At 55.1% G+C, this 18,101-nt stretch overlaps 1 protein-coding gene and 1 long non-coding RNA gene across 6 annotated transcripts; one reads left to right on the forward strand and one right to left on the reverse strand.

The window, feature by feature from the left end:
* RPS6KL1 (ribosomal protein S6 kinase like 1) lies at positions 1-18,074 on the forward strand. Of its 5 annotated transcripts, XM_039468766.2 has the most exons (13): positions 1-124; positions 815-957; positions 2,031-2,315; positions 3,597-3,721; positions 4,936-5,028; positions 10,519-10,566; positions 10,952-11,084; positions 12,156-12,746; positions 13,078-13,170; positions 13,328-13,410; positions 14,613-14,708; positions 15,027-15,133; positions 17,407-18,074. In XM_039468766.2, exons 3-13 carry the CDS (start codon positions 2,051-2,053, stop codon positions 17,681-17,683), a joined length of 1,911 nt encoding a protein of 636 aa, XP_039324700.1. In that variant the 5' UTR covers positions 1-124; positions 815-957; positions 2,031-2,050; the 3' UTR covers positions 17,684-18,074. The 5 variants fall into 5 exon arrangements, with proteins under 5 accessions (XP_039324700.1, XP_074249072.1, XP_074249073.1 ...); XM_074392971.1 differs by lacking the exon at positions 815-957; XM_074392972.1 differs by lacking the exon at positions 815-957 and having other exon boundaries at positions 13,081-13,170.
* On the reverse strand, positions 6,824-17,259 carry LOC141583501 (uncharacterized). The gene is made up of 2 exons (XR_012516127.1): positions 15,420-17,259; positions 6,824-15,320 (listed from the first exon to the last, which is right to left on the reverse strand). It is a non-coding gene; the product is annotated as an uncharacterized LOC141583501 (long non-coding RNA).
* Positions 18,075-18,101: the final 27 nt, after the last annotated feature.

The following is an 18,101-nucleotide window of genomic DNA, read 5'->3' on the forward strand; positions in this document are numbered from 1 at the left end:
GGCACTGGCTGGCCCTGCACCTGCCGGACGCCAGAAAGTAGCGGCCCGCGGCACGCTCCAGCCTGAAGGGCCGGTGACCGCAGTGGGAGGCCTGGCCCGCGGACCCGGCTCCCAGCTCGGGCAGGTACGGTGTGTGTCCTGCCCCTCCTCCACCCTCCCAGGCAAGGGGCCCCCTCAGCTGTTCCCCGCGGGATCGTGCACCTTGCGGCCGGCCGGGGCCCCGCGGGCTGCACGTGCCGTTTTCTGTGTACAGGCGCAGCCAGGCAGCTCTGCCCGGCAGGACCCGGCCTGGCGGGGTGGCCCCTGAAGCCAGCACAACCCTCCTGGGTGACAGCCAGAGCAAGGCCTCAGAGCCTCCAGTCCCCCCCGGGCTTGGTCGAGAGGGGAGGGTGCGGCCTCCCTCCGCCTCCTGGCCGCATCCTGGCTCCCTGCCCCTGGCTGAGGCTGTGGGCTTCCCCTCCCACCCCACTGCCCATCCTGCTGTCTCCTCCCACTCTCCAAATGACCTGGGGTTGGAAGTTCTAGGCCCTGCCCATTCCCAAAGGGACCTGGGAGAGGAAAAGCCAGGCAGCTCTGCGGGCTTCTCTCTAAGCCCCTTCCCTAACCGCAGCCACAGCTCTCATCCCTTTGGCTGCCTGGGTCACTCATTGCTCAGGGAGGAGCTGCTGTCAGGTCCTTGGAGACCACATGATCTTCTCAAAGATAAAGCCAGGAGGACAGAGCGATCCTCCCTGGGGCTGGGTCACCCTGCCCTCTTCCAGCCCCATCCAATGTGGCACCGAGTCTGCCACGCAGTCATTCTGTCTGCCGACAGATCTGCTGGCCCAGCTCTGTGCTTAGCTCTCTGCTGGCTCCAGGAGAGGTCCTCACTTGCTGACCACACTGACCTCAGAACCAAGGGAACAAAACACAGCAGGGGCAATCCAACCCATCCACAGAAGTGCTGAACCCCAAAGGGTAAATGAGATTCCCACAGGAGGAGTGGGGGAGGGGTAGGGAAGAACAGGCAGGGTGGAGGGAACAGCATGAGGAAGAGCATTTGAGCCTGGCATGTGTGGCCTTCATGTGCTGAATGCGTAGTAGACATCAGCCTTGCTCCATGGAGGCCCCATGAAGATGGCTATGGATCACAGATATTCTCAGTGCTCTCCAGAGCTCAACAAAGTACTAGATGCTCCAGAAATGTTTGCTGAACTGCATTTGAATGAAAAGGAAAACAGCTTCAGGCCCGCATGGTGGCTCACACCTGTAATCTCAGCACTTTGGGAGGCCAAGGCGAGTGGATCACTTGAGGTTGGGGGTTCAAGACCAGCCTGGTCAACATGCTGAAACACCATTCTACTAAAAATACAAAAAATAGCTATATGTGGTAGGCGAGTGGCCTGTAATGCCAGCTACTTGGGATGCTGAGGCAGGAGAATTGCTTGAATCCAGGAGGCGGAGGTCACAGTAAGCTGAGATTGCACCACTGTACTCCAGCCTGGGTGACAGAGCAAGACTCTGTTTCAAAAAAAAAAAAAAAGGCCGGGCGCGGTGGCTCAAGCCTGTAATCCCAGCACTTTGGGAGGCCGAGGCGGGTGGATCACGAGGTCGAGAGATCGAGACCAACCTGGTCAACATGGTGAAACCCCGTCTCTACTAAAAATACAAAAAATTAGCTGGGCATGGTGGCACGTGCCTGTAATCCCAGCTACTCAGGAGGCTGAGGCAGGAGAATTGCTTGAACCCAGGAGGCGGAGGTTGCGGTGAGCCGAGATTGCGCCATTGCACTCCAGCCTGGGTAACAAGAGCGAAACTCCGTCTCAAAAAAAAAAAAGAAAAAAAAAAGAAAAGAGTCCCAAGCTGGCTATGCTTCTACCATTATCAGCACTTAGGAAGAACCTGGAACCATGAAAAGACTTTACCCACTTTAGCTCTGACCCCTCCATGGGGGTGAATATTAGTCTCCCTGATATTCAGTGGGGGAAACTGGGATATGGATGGGGGTGTCCTCCCAGGTAGGTCCTCCCTAATGCATTTGCCCATTCCAGGTCCCAGCTGCAGGGCAGCCATGAGCCTGGTGACCTGCGAGTGCTTGCCCAGCCCCGGCCTGGAGCCTGAGCCTTGCTCACGAGCACGGTCCCAGGCTCGCGTGTACCTGGAGCAGATTCGCAACAGGGTGGCTCTGGGGGCACCTGACATGACAAAGCGTGACTATCTGGTGGATGCGGCCACGCAGATCCGGCTGGCTCTGGAGCGAGACGTTAGTGAGGATTATGAGGCGGCCTTCAACCATTATCAGAATGGTGTGGACGTGCTGCTCCGTGGCATACACGGTGAGGACCGGGGCTGGGCGGGGCTGGGCAGGGGGGAGGGGCCAGGGCAGGGCTCCTCCTGTCACCCATCTGTCCTGTCCTCTGCCCATCCATACTGGGTGAGCAGGGCACTATGCTAGCCTGCAGAGCCTACATGAAGGACAGTGATAGCTGGCACTTACTAAGCAGTTCCTGTGTGCCAGGTACCATTCTAAGGGCTTTATGTAAACTCATTCATTTGAGTTTCACAGTAATAGAAATTACTATATATGTTCTTGTATGTTGTTCCAAGTACATAGGAACCATTTGTTTTATTACCATGTTCCAGATGAGGAAGCTGAGGCATGGGCAGTTAAATAGCTTGCTCAAGGCTCCACAGCTATGAAATGGCAGAGCTGGTGTCTGACTTCACAGGCTGTATACTTGGCCCCCGACACTTGACTGTCTGTGGAGCCAGGGTGCGCTCCTGCCCTCTGGGAGTTTGCATTCTAGTGAGGGGAGACTGATGAGTTGATTTGGACAATTACAGTCTCAGGTAGGAAGACGATTAGGGGGAAAGTGAAGGGAGGAAGGAGGGAAACTGAGTTCAGCCTGGGCCTGCCTAGAGCATTTTCTAGAGTTTAGATCTCTAATCTGAGCACTGGAGGGTGGTGGGTGCTGAAGGACTGGCTGGAGAGAGCGAGAACAGCCGAGGCGTGGAGGTGAAGGGAAGTTCCCTTCAGGGCAGCACGAGGAACTTCCACGCCGGGGGAGATGCTGGTGCTGAGGCCGTTTGAGATGCCTGTGGGCCCTGGTGGCCAGGCTGGGGGTGGGCATCGGGCCTTCTCTGCCATCCAACTAAAGAGACCCCTCAAGCTTGGGCTTCAGTCTGTTCAGTAAATTCCTTTATCCTCCGATCCTGGTCTCCACCCTAGCCTCCTTCACAGTGGGCATCAGAGATGGAAGAAGCAATGCTCTCTGAATCTTCTGTCCCCTCTGAAAAAAATGGATGGGGAAATCCCCACCCTGTCCCTTCCCAGGGTGTGACAGCTGCCAGCAAGGCAGAGGGTGCCAACAGCGAAGTGCTGTCTGCTGAGGAGTGGTCCTGGTTCCTAACTTCCTCCTGCCAGCTCCCGTCCTCATTCCTGGCTGGTCCCCTACCCCAGAGGAGGGGCTCACGAAGCCATCTGGGGGCAGAATCTGCCAAACAAGACTTAGAAACGGGAGCTCCCTCCTGGGGAGGGCGGAGGGTAGGCAATGGAGCTAGGACTCTAGCCCTCTGAGGCCAGGGCTGGGGACCCTGGTGACCCTCGTCCCCCACAGTCGATCCCAACAAGGAGCGACGTGAGGCTGTGAAGCTGAAAATTACCAAGTACCTGCGGCGGGCGGAGGAGATCTTCAACTGCCACCTGCAGTGGCCACTGGGGAGCGGAGCCAGTCCCAGCATGGTGAGGAGACCCCCTGTTCAAAGGCCTGAGCAGGAGGCAGGCTCTGAGGGGAGACTGCAGAGACCCCAACACCCACAGGCCCACCCTGGGTTGCAGAGCAGGGGCTGGCAGTGGAGGCATTAGTCCGGCTGGAGTGTGCCAGGGCAGCCCATCCTCTTCTCCCGCTGGCTTCCTTTCTCTCCCATGCCTCATGGTTCATTCATTTCCAAACGACCCACTGAGTCATATTCAGTTCAGTCTGCTCCCTCACAGAGCACTTGACATGTGCACATATATATCTGCCAGCCTTGCACACAGGTCCATGTACACATTTATGTGTGTCCACATTCAGAGCCTCCTGATTCTGTCTCTGTTGTGAACTGGCATACGTTTTGCAGCAGACCGCGACACCCACGTATGCACACACACACACTCCCCACGTGGCTTCTCTAAACCAGGAAGTGCTCAGTGAGGGTGGAGGATGCACACGGGCTTCTTACCCCACAGACGCGCACGATCACACAGTCCTCCTCGGCTCTGCATCTTGTGAGGCTGCCTTTCCCCAGAGCAGGTGCTTGGTCTTTGAGGCATGTTCCCTGAGACTCAGTTTCCCAGGTTATTTCCCTACCCCCATCTTGGGAGCTTCTGCTTTTTTTGAGACGGAGTCTCACTTTGTCACCCAGGCTGGAGTGCAATGGCATAATCTTGGCTCACTGCAACCTCTGCCTCCCAGGTTCAAGCAATTCTCCTGTCTCAGCAGCCCAAGTATCTGGGATTCTAGGCAGGCGCCATCACGCCTGGCCAATTTTTTTATTTTAGTAGAGCTGGGGTTTCACCATATTGGCCAGGCTGGTCTCAACCTCCTGACCTCAGGTGATCTGCCCGCCTCGGCCTCCCAAAGTGCTGAGATTACAGGCATGAGCCATAGCACGTGGCCTGGATGGGGCTTTTGAGAGGAGGCTTCTGAAGCCCCAAGAACTTCACGGGCCTTAGAAGGGGCTGAGCAGAGAGGTTGGCCTGGCTACCCTGGCCACCCTGGATAGGTATGGGTGCCTGTCAGCCAAGGCCAGCTTTTCCACCCAGCCTGCCCCTGTGAGGCAGGTCCTGCCTGTCCCCCTGCCTTCCCCACTGCTCTCCTAGCCTCCAGAAGCCCCTGCCTGAAGCCTGGTGAGAAGGCCGTGGCTGAGGACGGCTTGGCCCTGAGGCTTCGTGTGACCTGTCTCCCTCCTCTGCAGGGTTTCAGCAGCCTGAGGCTCCGGCCCATCCGCACGCTGAGCTCTGGCTTGGAGCAGCTGAGGGGCTGCAGGGTGGTCGGGGTCATCGAGAAGGTGAGTAAGCACTTGTCTTGCAGGAGGGAGACAGGGTATGCAATTTGGGGTGGTGGCGGGGAGAGAGATGGGATGTGGTGAAAGCAGGTCTGTAGCAGTGGCCCCCACTCCTCCAGAGAAGGGGAGCAGGGGTCAGAGGGGAATGCAGCTGTGTCCAGCAGTTCCCACCTCTCCCCGACCCCCAACACACATGACTTTGTCCTGGGTCCTGGAGAGGAAAATGCAGGGAACGAGAAGAGGCTGGTTGGCCAGGCACAGTGGCTCACCTGGAATCCCAGCACTTTGGGAGGCCAAGGCAAGAGGACTGCTTGAGCCCAGGAGGATCAGCCAGGGCAACAGAGTGAGACCCCATCTCAACTCAAATCAAATAATATAAAATATAAATGTAAAATATAATATAAAAAGAGGAGGCAGACAGTCGCTTTCCACAGCCCTGAAGCTCAGACCCAGAAAACCTGCTCCTTGGGAGAGTTGGGACAGAAACTGCAGGAGGAGCGAGGCGCTGTGCCCAGGCGCCCTGCCAGCCCTCGAGGCCTTGCTCACTCCCACTTCCCGATTCCCACAGCACCCCCACCATACTCACCCTGAACCCCAGGGCTGCAGCCAAGACGCTCCACGGAGCACAGCTGGGGACATCCTGCAGCTGGGACGTGCTCCTCTCCAGAAACCTGTCCAGAGAGGGCCTGCGCTGGCCCGTCCTTGCCCAGGGCCTTGGCAAGTCTGCCCCTTTTTTCTCTCTGACCTAACCCTAACTTCACCCTATCTCAACCCCATCTCGCACCCTTTGCCTTGTTCAGGGCAGACAAGAAGATAGGCGGCAAGGTCCCAACCCTTACTCGGGACACTCGTTATTAGAGTGAAGGAATCAGCAGGACAGAGAATGAGGTCAAGTGAGAGTCCAGCCGGTACGAGGTTCCCCTCTTCCCCCGAACCCTGGAATAGTCACCCAAGAAGTTGTTTACCAAGCTGGTTAAAGGGAGAGCTTCCTAAAAATACAGCTGCACAAGAATCTGTTATTTAACATACTCACCAGGTGATTCTGGGGGATCTGGGGGCCCACGGAGAAAAGGAGACAGTCCTGTGCTTCCCACCAGCAAGAGGCTGACATGCTGCCTGCAGGACGGCCCCATGCTGAGCACCAGCCAGGGTGGCCACAGGCAAGCCCCCTGTTCTGAGCTTTGGTTTCCTCCTCTGGAAAGTGAGATGAGAATTCTCCCCCTATGGGGTGATCTGGGAGGTAAAATAATTTTGGGGAAAGACCTGGCACATGCTATGACACTGAGTACATGCTTGATGGCTCTAAATACTAGTGACAGGAGTGAGCCGGGAGGCACGCAGGCTCCTGTTCCCAGGGCTTACTCTGGCAGCTCCTCCTGGATCCCTGCACTGCTGACCCCAGACGGTCAGCGCAGGCCCTGCCAGCTTCCATCTGCCACGGTCCCCTCCCCACTGCTCCAGTGTCAGTGGCCACGACCCGACCTTGGCTCAGCACAGCCGCTCCCAGAAACCTGCGGGGAGGTGACCGACAGACACCAGGCCTCCCAGTAAGATCCTGCTGAACCGTATGTGTTATGGCGAGAGGGGTTCTGAGCTGAGTACGGTAGGGAAACAGTGAGTTCAAGTTACATTGCTTTGTTTTTTAATGATAGGAGTGCTTAGAGGTTTTAGATGCAAATTTACACTGTGATACAGAATTCACCAAACTTGTTTAGCCTCAGGAAAGTGGTTTAGGAATCTAGTGTTTCGAGGCCACTGCAGATGGCTGGAAAGCACAAATTAAGGCCAAGCCCAACCATTCTTTCTTTTTTTTTTTTTTTTTTGACATAGGGTCTTGCTCTGTAGCTCAGGCTGGAGTGCAGTGGTGTGATCTCACTGCAGCCTCGACCCACCAGGCTCAAGCAATCCTTCCGCCTCAGCCTCCTGAGTAGCTGGAACCACAGGCTCAAGCCCTGTTCATTTCTTCTGTTTTTTTTGTAGAGCGATCTCGCGGTGTTGCCCAGGCTGGTCTCAAACTCCCTGCGTCAGGTGTCCTCCCACCTCCGTCTTAGCCTCCCAAAGCACTTGGGATGACAGGCGTGAACCACTGGCCTGGCCCATTCTGTTTCAGGACTGCCCTGCTTTTTTTTCTTTTTTACTCTGTCTTGGATACTCAAAGACTTCACCTCCCTCCTGAGATTCTACTTCCTTTCCCTGTGTTGTGCCCACACCAGGAGCAGCACTTTCCCCAAAGTAGGAAAGCTATTCCTTCCTCTGGGCCTGGGTTGGATGTGCTGTCGCCTTCATTCTATTCCACAGCTCTGCCCAGGCAGATCTGGGCAAGTGGGCAGTGCCAGCCAGCAGCAACCCCTAGGTTCAGGGAGGAAGCAAAGGGCTGGCTCGGGATGATGCTTAAGTGAACCCTAATGTGTCTGGCTGTTAGAGTAACTAGGGGCTGAGGAGGTGGCGGCATGGAGCAGTGAGGTGGGTGGGTTGAGACTTGGTAAGCAGCCAGAATACCCAAGGGCTTGCCCTCAGAGCCTGGGGGCCAGGGAGACATCACTGGGTATTGGCTGAGCTTTGTCCAGGAGCTAGATTCTGAGAAGGGGTGGAAGAAGAAAAAGAAGGTCATCCAAGTCACTTCTTCTTTTATTTGGCTTGACACAGGGGTGTTTTTAATTGTTACCAACATTTTTAAATGTGCAGATTTTTATAAAAGTCCAGATTTCCTGCTTCTCTTGAAAAAATTAGATCTGGAAACCCTTGGGTTCCCATTCTCCCATGGCAGCAGGGAGTGGGGGAGGGAGATGCTTGCTTTAGATGGGGCACCCATCCCCCAGCTGCGCTTCCGCCCTGTCCATTTGCTCACATGCCTGGCCCCTGTGGGCCTTTGAGTTTAAGAACCTGTTTGATTTTTTTTATTTTTTCTTTGAGATGGAGTTTCACTCTTGTTGCCCAGGCTGGAGTGCAATGGCATGAACTCAGCTCACCACAACCTCCGCCTCCCAGGTTCAAGCGATTTTCCTGCCTCAGCCTCCTGAGTAGCTGGGATTGCAGGCATGCGCCACCACGCCCAGCTAATTTTGTATTTTTAGCAGAAACAGGGTTTCTCCATATTGGTCAGGTTGGTCTCAAATTCCCAACCTCAGGTCATCCACCTGCCTTGACCTCCCGAAGTGCTGAGATTACAGGCGTGGGCTACCACACCCAGCCTCCTGTTTGAAACCTTTAGGCTTGTTTGTTCTGTGGGAGATTCCTCCTGGGCTTTTGATACTCTGTGCATCTTTAAAGAAAACGTTTACCTTCACCAAAGCTTTAATTGTCCCTCTGTCCCAAGAACTCTGTGGGTCTCTATTTAAAAATATTGCCCTTTTTTAAAAGGTGAGAGAAAACACTCAGAACTGCCTTCCGTCTTCCCAAATGGAGGGCGCACCTGACGGCTGAATGGAACCTTCTCATTTCCTCCATCCCCCAAACCACTGAGTAAAAGGGGTTTCTTATTTGTTTGAATGAATGGGAAAATGCCCCCCACTCTGCTGCTCTTTCAAAATATGAGAGAAAAAAAAAATCCCCCTAATATCCTACCTAACTCCAAGATAATCCAAGATAATCATTGTTAATGTTTTAGTCTAATTCTTTTTGGATAATGAGGTTGGTTTTAATTTTTTTAACAGAAATATTTCAGTGGATGGATCAAGGTTTATTTCCGGCTTCCCCAGACTTCTCTCTTTTGCTAGTGTTTTTTTTTTTTTTTTTTTTTTTTTGACTCTGTCAATTAGAGGGCCTTGCCCAGGACAAGGTGGCGGGGAATCCCACTTGGCAAGTGATGGTGGGGAATTATCCAGGGTGTCAGGATTTGTGGGAAACTCTGCTCTCCTAAATGATTCCAGAGTTTTCTTCCTTGCTTTTTCAAACATTGCACAAGTTTGGTCAGGGAGCCAAGCCCAGGCTGGACTTGGTCTCCGGCTGTTGGAGGAGAGACCTCTGGTGGTCAAACAGAACACCTTGCTCCTGCTGCAAAAGGTCCTGGGTGCCCATCTAGTCCGCGGCCTTCCTTTTACTGATGATGGAGAAATAGGCTCAGGCGGGAAGGCCCTTGCCAAGGGCGCCTTGTTGTGCCCCTAGTTCTAGTAAAGTCTGAGGGGCTCTGGGATTGGTCTGCCTGGGCTCAAGTCCTATGTCTCAGGGCAGGCCAACAGCCAAGGAGTCACACCACCAGGGTCTAACCTTGCTCCACACGCCCTCACTCACCTGGGCTGAATCCTCTGCCTTTCCGCCCTCGAGGTACCCATGTACCGCTGCAGTGTGCCCCTGCCCACCATGCAGATGAGTCAAGGACCCAACTCCAAACATGGCCCTGACCCTGCGATTGGCAGCCTCTGCCTCTAATAGAAACCAACACAAGGAGAGGACGGCCTCCCAAGGGGACTTTACAAGTTTTATTCAGTCAGGAGCCCATACGCAGGTTTTCCACATAAGCTTGTGTCATGGGGGTTTGTGTAAATGAAGGGGGTGGAATGGGGAAGAGGCCTGAAGGCAGTGTGCCAAGCCTGTACAACGTGGCTGCGCTGTCAATTGTAAAACAGCTCCGAGGCCAGGTGCAGTGGCTCATGCCTGTAATTGCAGCACTTGAGGAGGCCAAGGCAGGAGGATCACAAGGAGATATCGAGACCATCCTGGCCAACATGGTGAAACCACGTTCCTACTAAAATTAAAATCAGCTGGGTGTGGTGGTGCATGCCTATAGTCCCAGCTATGTGGGAGGCTGAGGCAGGGGAAATGCTTCAACCTGGGAGGTGGATTGCAGTGAGCCGAGATTGTGCCACTGCACTCCAGCCTGGCAACCAAGCAATACTCCATCTCAAAAAAAAAAAAAAGGATCAGAGAAAGTGACTGGCTCTGAGGTCCCTTCCAGCTGTGACACCTCAAACCCTGCAGGATGGTGGTGTTCTGCCCAAGGCCTTGGGCGAGGGGTTGACCTCCAGTGGGTCCAGGTGGAACGGGGCTTTCTCAGCCCTCCCCTCAGGGGGAACGGGGCCTGGGCCAGCATGGGCAGGGAGAGAAAGGGAATTCTCACATGCTCACCACACACACAGGCTGAGCCGAAGCCAGGGCTGCTCACAGCGCATGTGTCCAACATCTACCACATCCCTGTGCTGTGCGGGGCTCTGGGAATACACAGCTCACAGTCCAGTGGGAAGACAGATTAGACAGGGTGAAGAGGCTCTGAGGGTAAACCCAGAGAGCATGGGAGACGGGTTAGGGACTCCAGCCCCTGTAGTCTTGGAAAGGCTTCCTGGAGGAGGCAGCATCTGAGACCACAGGTCTAGCAAGGGTGGATGAGCAGGGAATCGATGTCAGCTTCGGGAGTGCCACCAAAGCCTGCCCTCCCTGCCCTGCCACTGGAGTGAAACAGCCTCAGTGGAGGAACCTGGGTAGGGGGTGGTCAGGCTGGGGTCATGAAGCCCCGAGAGCTAGCACACACCTTAACCAGTGCCTCTTGTATTTTGGTAGGTGCAGCTGGTCCAGGACCCGGCAACCGGAGGGACCTTCGTGGTCAAGGCAGGTGCCACCCAGCCTCTGCCACTCTGCATTCCCCTTGGGTCGTTCTCAGGGCTCTTAGAGACTCCTATGCAGAACCTGCATCTGAAGCATATGCTCCCTCCCCCGAAAAGCTGCTTGTTTTGCCCAAGCATCCCCCACTTTCCAGATGGACATCCACACTCTCATGTACACACACACGTGTGTACGCATACTGCCTCCTCTTTGGCCAGAGGGTGGAGGACCCAGATTCTACAGGGGTAATGGGGGTAAGGCAGGTCAGGAACTGGGGGAGACAGTTGTTCCACTCCTCATTGGGGCACCCCGAAACCAGGGCTAGGAGGTCCCCTAACAGCAGCAGTCTCTGGCCTGTCCCAAGCTGATCTGTCTTCCCTGCCCCTCCCAGAGCCTACCCAGGTGCCACATGGTAAGCCGGGAGCGACTGACCATCATCCCACATGGAGTCCCCTACATGACGAAGTTGCTCAGGTACTTTGTGAGCGAGGACTCCATCTTCCTGCACCTGGAGCATGTGCAAGGTGAGCAGGCTGGGGGCCCCCATCTTCTCCTTGGGCCTTTGGGGTATGTCATCAACTCTTAAAATGCTGAGTCCTCGTGGAGCATGGGGGCTCAGGCCTGCAATCCCAGCACTTTGAGAGGCCGAGGCAGGCAGGTCACCTGAGGTCAACAGTTGGAGACCAGCCTGGCCAACGTGGTGAAACCCCATCTCTACTAAAAATACAAAAACTATTTGGGCGTGGTTGCACATGCCTGTAATCTCAGCTACTTGGGAGGTTGAGGCAGGAGAATTGCTTGAACCCTGAAAGTGAAGGCTGCAGTGAGCTGATAACACGCCACTGCACTCCAGCCTGGGTGACAGCAAGACTCGGCCTCAAAAAAAGAAAGCCAAGTTCTGGGGAGGGGCGCACAGACCAGAGAACCTGGCCTTTCTGGAGGCCAGTCAGGCTGCTGTGGGCCTGTGGTGGTGCCAAGGGGGCAGGGGACATCCTGGGGAGGATGTCCACATTATGGGCGGGCGTGAGAATTGCAGCTGTCTCCTTTGTTGCCATTTCCTCCAGCGTTGGCTCTTTTTATTTTTCTGGGCTGTGCTGATCCCTTGGGAGTGGCCAGACAGGGTGGTGGTGACTGAAGCTATGAGGACAGGAACTGGGCCATGTGGCAGATACTGCCGATTATATTGATGACCTTTAAACAGGTACATATCCTGGGATCATGACACATAGTCATTATAAGCCTCCGTGGTCTTAAGTCAGTCTCCCTAAAAACAAGTGTTCACACTGGTAAGACCACCACCCAAACCAAAAACATGGACAGCGCTATCCATCTATCTGTGGTGTGTCAGTTGGTGAGGCTGGGGCTGCTTTGTGTGTTTGTGTGTGTGTGGTGGGGGGGGGGGGGTCAAAAGGGGCAGAGGTAATTCTAAGCTGAGGGGTGAGAGGGAGCACTGGTGAGAGGCTGAACTAGGCCAGGACACCCAGAGGCAGAAGATCTGTGCCCAAGACAGAGGAGAGGTAGGAACTGGACCAGGGCCTGGCATCCACACTCTTTCTCCCTGTCCCCATGCTCACTGCTCCCTCTGCATGGCCCAGGAGGCACTCTCTGGTCCCACCTGCTCTCCCAGGCGCACCCGCGACATTCTGGGCTCAGGTCTGACTCTACCCAGGAGAAGATGAAGGCTCAGCTCAACCCACACCTCAACCTCCTATGCCCAGCAAGGCTCCCCTCAGGCCATGCCCCTGGGCAGGACAGAATCACACTGGAGCCTCCTAGGACTTCTCTGAGCCTTCCCCCAGCCGGGGAGGCCCTATCCACCAGACCCCAGAGGGAGACTGAAGGTGAACCCACAGACAGGACCAGCACCTCTGGTTCCCTGGACCTTCCAAAGGCCCCAAGTGACCACCTGTACCTTCAAGCAAGACGGGCTGGCCAGAACTCAGACACTGGGACCTCTCAGGGACTCACTTGGGTTCCTGAGGGGGCTGGCCCAGTGCTGGGCAAGAATCAGAGTTGCCTGTCAGTGGATGGGGCTGGCCCGGGCTGTGGCAGTGCCACCTGGAGAGTGAGGGAGGAACAGGTGAAGCAGTGGGCTGCGGAGACGCTGGTAGCACTGGAGGCGCTGCATGAGCAGGGGGTGCTGTGTCGGGACCTCCACCCCGAGAACCTGCTCCTGGACCAGGCAGGTAGGTGCCCTTCCCACCCCTCAGGGGAACAACCCCCCAAGCCTCCAGGCAGAGGAGAGATCCCCACAGTCGAGGAGACCTCCAAGATTGTCTGTCTGCTCCTCCCCAGCCCCACCCAGCATTTCAGTGGGCCTATGCCCGAGTCTGTAGGCAAGGCTCCTGGGAGTACCCTGTGTTCTGGGGGCCTCAGGGTGCTGTGCCCCTGTGGAGGTTCTGCCCGGCATGGCCATCGGCTCCCACTGCATGACTGTGAGGGGAAGCCCTGGAATCCTTCCCCTTGTCAGCTGTCCTCAATCTTTGTCCCTCCTTTTTCCTCCTACGCACACTGGAGAAGGTCACATCCGGCTCACATATTTTGGCCAGTGGTCAGAGGTGGAGCCCCAGTGCTGCGGGGAGGCCCTGGACAATCTCTACAGCGCCCCAGGCAAGAAGGGGGAAGGCCAGGTGGCCCCTGGGTACCTTTGTGGGGGTTGTGCCTGGAGTCTGAGAAGGAGAGAGGGAATGACTGGGGTCAGGGTAGGACGAGAATGGAAGAGGCCCTCTTGAGTGAGGCTGGGACCCTTGTGCTCTTGTTCCCACAGAGGTGGGTGGGATTTCAGAGCTGACAGAAGCCTGTGACTGGTGGAGCTTTGGGTCTCTACTGTATGAGCTGCTGACAGGAATGGTGAGTGGCTGGGCTGGGTGTAGTACCCTGGTGGGTGCCACTGAGTGTGGGATGGGCAGAGGCTGCCTGGCTGTCCTGCCCGCACAGCTGCCCCAGAAGCCAGAGACACACTTAGCTGGCTACAGCTAAGGAGACTGTCAACTTCTATGAAGGAGAGTCAAGTGGGACGGTCAGGGGTTTCTGCCAGAGCGTGCCTGGGCCCAAGTTTGGAGGGAGCACAGAATGTGTCACAGCCCTTCCTCCCAGGAAGGCTGTTGATCATCCTGAGCCTCACTCCTCCCACCCATACCCTCCGGGGCTGTCACCTCCAGACCTTAGCTGGAGGCTGGGAAAGATGGGCTCTTTCACCCAGGCAAGCAGCTTCCCTGTCCAGCCTTGGTCAGCCATAAGCTCAAAAGATCCCCCTGCAAACACCCAGGGAACCTGTGCACAGGATGAGGGCTCTGCCTTCTGTCCTCTCTCATGAGCTCAGCACTGCAACGGAGGCCAGTCATGTAGGCAGCAAGAGAGGCCAAACTGCATTTTAGCCAGAATGGATGTAGTGTGAACTGAAGTCCAGACCTGACCAGCCCATCCTGGCTCCCTCCTGCTTTCATCCCATGTCATAGGGCCCTAAGAGCCCTGGCTGCAAATACCCCCCAGTGGCTCTCCTCCCTGTCTCCTCCCACCTCTCTAGCCCAGAGTTCCTGGCCCTCCTCCTGGGGCTTCCTGGAAGCTCATACTTCCCTCCAGACAGACCCTCTGTTCCCCGAAGCTGTGGCTTTCTGGGGTGTGGAGAGGTCCTATTTTCTTTTCTTGCCACATCCCTGCCTTGGCCCTGATGGTAACATGCCACAGCCTGCTGCAAAACGAATAGTCCACGTGGATTTTTAAACAAGATGAGTCCCATCACTGTTCCCAAGAGTGCCTGCCCTGACTGCAACCCAAGATCGAGGCTTCTAGTAAGCTTAGAGCCACAAGAGACCTAGGTCCAAACCCTGAACTCAGCACAAGTCCCTTTACCTCTCTGGGCCTGTTTCTTGCCTTTAGTGGATAATGTGAAGGCACTGCTTAGGCATCTAGCACTGTGTCTGGCCGTAGCAACTATCATCATTACTGTCGTCATCCTGATGGGATGTGACATGGGGAAAATCCTGGCTGCCACTGGAACACAGACAGGCCTGAGGTTGCCTCCTCAGAGGCCCTTCCCTGTGTCCTCTCAGGCACTGTCCCAGAGCCACCCTTCAGGAATCCAGGCCCACACCCAGCTCCAGCTGCCCGACTGGCTGAGTCGCCCAGCGGCCTCTCTGCTGACTGAGGTGAGGTGTAGCCCAGCCAGAGGAAGCAGCGGCCTGGCCTAAGGAAGGTGCTGGGAGGGGTGCAGAACCGTGTGTGTGAACCATGTGTGCTTCATACTCAGTGTCTGATGTGGGTGCAGAGGGCCATAGGGTAAACACAGTTCTGTAAGTTGATGGCCAACCACCACCACTGTCCCCAGGGTAAAAAGGGGGTTCCGTGGGCTAGGGTGCCAGGGAGCAAGCCCCCTAAAGAGCCATAGTGGTCAAAGTCCCTGGAGGTCAGCCCATGCCTCTGCAGCGGGAGTGGGGAAAGCCAGCTGACTGGGCCTCTTTCTACAGCTGCTGCAGTTCGAGCCTACCCGGCGCCTGGGCGTGGGAGAAGGTGGTGTCAGCAAACTCAAGTCCCATCCCTTTTTCAGTACCATCCAGTGGAGCAAACTGGTGGGGTAAGAGGGCAGAGCGGGCAATGCAAGCAGCTGGCCTGGATCTCCTCTCCTCCTTGCCCGACATCCAGGGCTGGCCTTCCATCAACAGGCTTTGGGCGAGGAATGGAGGACACTGCCTGTCCTGCTGGGCTCCTGCCAGGGCCTCAGAATTATGGCCATATGGCCGTCTTCCAGTAAGGGCCAGCTCCTGGAAAAGTAGGGGGTGGGGGCAGTCAAGGCTCACCCTGCTAAACAGCTTGAACCTTCCACCCGCCAGTCAACAGACCTGTTGAGCATGCAGACTCACCATGTTCCAGGGTGCCTTCTGTGGCACTGGCGCTGAGCTGACCACCTGCTGCGTCTACAGTGAGGTTCTGTGACCCACTCACTGCCATGTTGTGCCCTACTCGGGACATCTCTGGAGACTCATCTCAGGACACTGATCCACTGGCTCAGTGGACCCAAACCAGGCTGTCCTGGCTGGTCATTTTATTCACACGAGTGGGGCTTTTCCACTAGAAGCTGTTCCTGCAGCTGGGGAGGCCCAGAAGCAGGGATGCCACCTGTAGTGCAGGGAGGGATGAGGTGGGGGACAGGATTCCCCCATTCCTGAACATGCCCCCTATATTGTGATTTCAGACTTGTGAGAGCAAAAGGGAGGGGAAGAAAATAAGAGAAATGGGGGAAGAAGGAATGCACAGCTCTGCTCCTTAGAGCAAGTCAGACATCAGAATCAAGAGCTCTCTTCCCCAGGGGCCCACCTCTGTGTGGGGAGGGGGCAGCATGCCCCAGGGGCACAAAAGGACAGCAATTCAGCCTCCAGGCCAAAGCAGCTAAAGGTTTGCCCATTAAGACTCCCTCTCAGGCCTTGGTTCTGTTACCATGTCACTGCCTACTGTGACTTCACACCCTTTGAGATAAGAAACCCCAAAACACATAACGACTATACATGGCTCAGCCAGAAGTCTTGCTTCTGGTCTCTGAAAAACTGGGGTGAGTGGTTACTATAAGATAACTGCCCCCAGTTTGGGGTTTCACTTCGGGGTTCACCCTGTCACTGGGGTATGGGACCTTAGAAACTAGACTTTTGCTCCCAACTCCTCCCTGCCAGCATCCCAGTCACCACCAGGTGGCGCTTCGGACACGGTTCTCCCGTCTGGCTCTGAAGGCCCAACTCTTGTCAGGCCAGACTCCTGTCATGGCCTGACTTCCTCCGGCTCTGCAGGAGACTGCAACAGAGGACATGCAAAAGTGCAACCTGTATATAACTCTGTGCTCTACATCCTGGCTCTCCCTGGGGCTTACCCAGCCCCAATAAAGCCTGCATCGGCCTATGTGCTCTCGCTTCAGTGCAGTGAGTGAGCGTGGCTCTTGGGGCAGGTTGGAAGGCTCTTGCCATAGAAACTCGAGTGAAATCAAGAGGATGGAGGCTGCCAGGAAGTAGGACGAAAGGCTGGTGGTGAACAGCTCGCCACCTGTGCCCTGGGCCTCAGGGGAAGTGGGACGGGGGGCGGACTGGGCTCTGTGGGGAAGCAGAAAAGGATGTGAAGCCTTCGAAGAGGCTTAAGGTTCCTGAGGGGAACACCAGTTTCGTCCTCAGTGACCCCTTCCAACAGAAAACTGAAGCTCAAAGAGGTTAAGAACACAACCTGGCCAGTTACAAGTTAAGTGTTCCTTCTGCTACTCTTTGTAAGGCTGGACCACTTCTAACCACTGCTTCATAAAACACAAGTCACTTCTGGAACTTCTGTGCCTCATCCATCCAACACTACACATCTGGCACTTTGTTGGGCCCTGAGTTTAGAACACTGTGGGTCCCAGCTCTCATAGTCGACCTCCTTTCAATAAAATGGGGCAAGTAAGGCCGGGCGTGATGGCTCAAGCCTGTAATCCCAGCACTTTGGGAGGCCGACGCGGGTGGATCACGAGGTCAAGAGATCGAGACCATCCTGGTCAACATGGTGAAACCCAGTCTCTACTAAAAATATAAAAAAATTAGCTGGGCACGGTGGCACGTGCCTGTAATCCCAGCTACTCAGGAGGCTGAGGCAGAATTGCCTGAACCCAGGAGGCAGAGGTTGCAGTGAGCCGAGGTCACGCCATTGCACTCCAGCCTGGGTAACAAGAGCGAAATTCTGCCTCAAAAAAAAAAAAAAAAAAAAAAAAAAAAAAAAAAAAAAAAAATGGGGCAAGTAATGCCTACTTTGCAGGTTTACCAGAGAAATGAAAGCTTCTAACACTAAGTCCTGTTCTTCCTTTCATTCAACCTAATTCTTTTTTCTATCTATTAAAAGATCTAGTTCTGCCCTCTGGGACCCACTTCCTTCACGTGACAGACCTTCACAGAGGGATGGCCTCACAGCAAGAGTGCTCAGCAGACAGGAACTCTGGAAGGACAAGGCTGTGTTTAAGCCTGGATGCCATCACACCTGCCACCTGCAGTCTAGGTTAGCTACCAACCCTATGCACTCACCCTCACTGACCACTGCTTCTAGGCGGCCATCAACCCTCACCTATTCATCTGTATTGACCTTGAGCATCTTGGTACATGAGGTAATCAAATCCAAATGAAATGAGGTACCCCCACCCCTCCCCAATCCATCACTGAAATAATGCAAGCCCCCACAAAAAATGTAAGTCTACTGGTACTTGGAAAGGGCTTCACAAAAGACAGTGATCCCAAATTCTAGAGTACGGCTTGACAGGCTCAAGGAAGCTGTGGAAGTAAGAGGCTATGATGCTTCTGGAAACTAAAATTCTAAGCCCCCCAACTATCTGCATGGACTCCTCCTCCTCAGTCACGGGCATTCCAAAGTTAACCTGAAAAGCTAGTTCAGGCCATGGTGGGAAGAAGGAGTCAGCCATGCCTCATTATACCCCCCTCCCTTTTGGAATTACTGTTAAAACAGACTCCTTAAGTCTGATGAGAAACATTTACAATCTATTTTCTCTGAAGCCTGCTGACTGGAGGCTTCATCTGCATGATAAA

The sequence above is a fragment of the Saimiri boliviensis genome, chromosome 2, assembly GCF_048565385.1.
Source record: "Saimiri boliviensis isolate mSaiBol1 chromosome 2, mSaiBol1.pri, whole genome shotgun sequence".
Classification (NCBI taxonomy): Eukaryota; Metazoa; Chordata; class Mammalia; order Primates; family Cebidae; genus Saimiri; species Saimiri boliviensis.

Bases quoted from the DNA above. Each gene is read 5' to 3' on its own strand.
- RPS6KL1 (XM_039468766.2), top strand. From the start codon at position 2,051: ATGAGCCTGGTGACCTGCGAGTGCTTGCCCAGCCCCGGCCTGGAGCCT. The intron at 3,722-4,935 runs GTGAGGAGACCC...CCTCCTCTGCAG, and splicing joins GCGGAGCCAGTCCCAGCATG to GGTTTCAGCAGCCTGAGGCT. The intron at 14,709-15,026 runs GTGAGGTGTAGC...CTCTTTCTACAG, and splicing joins CGGCCTCTCTGCTGACTGAG to CTGCTGCAGTTCGAGCCTAC.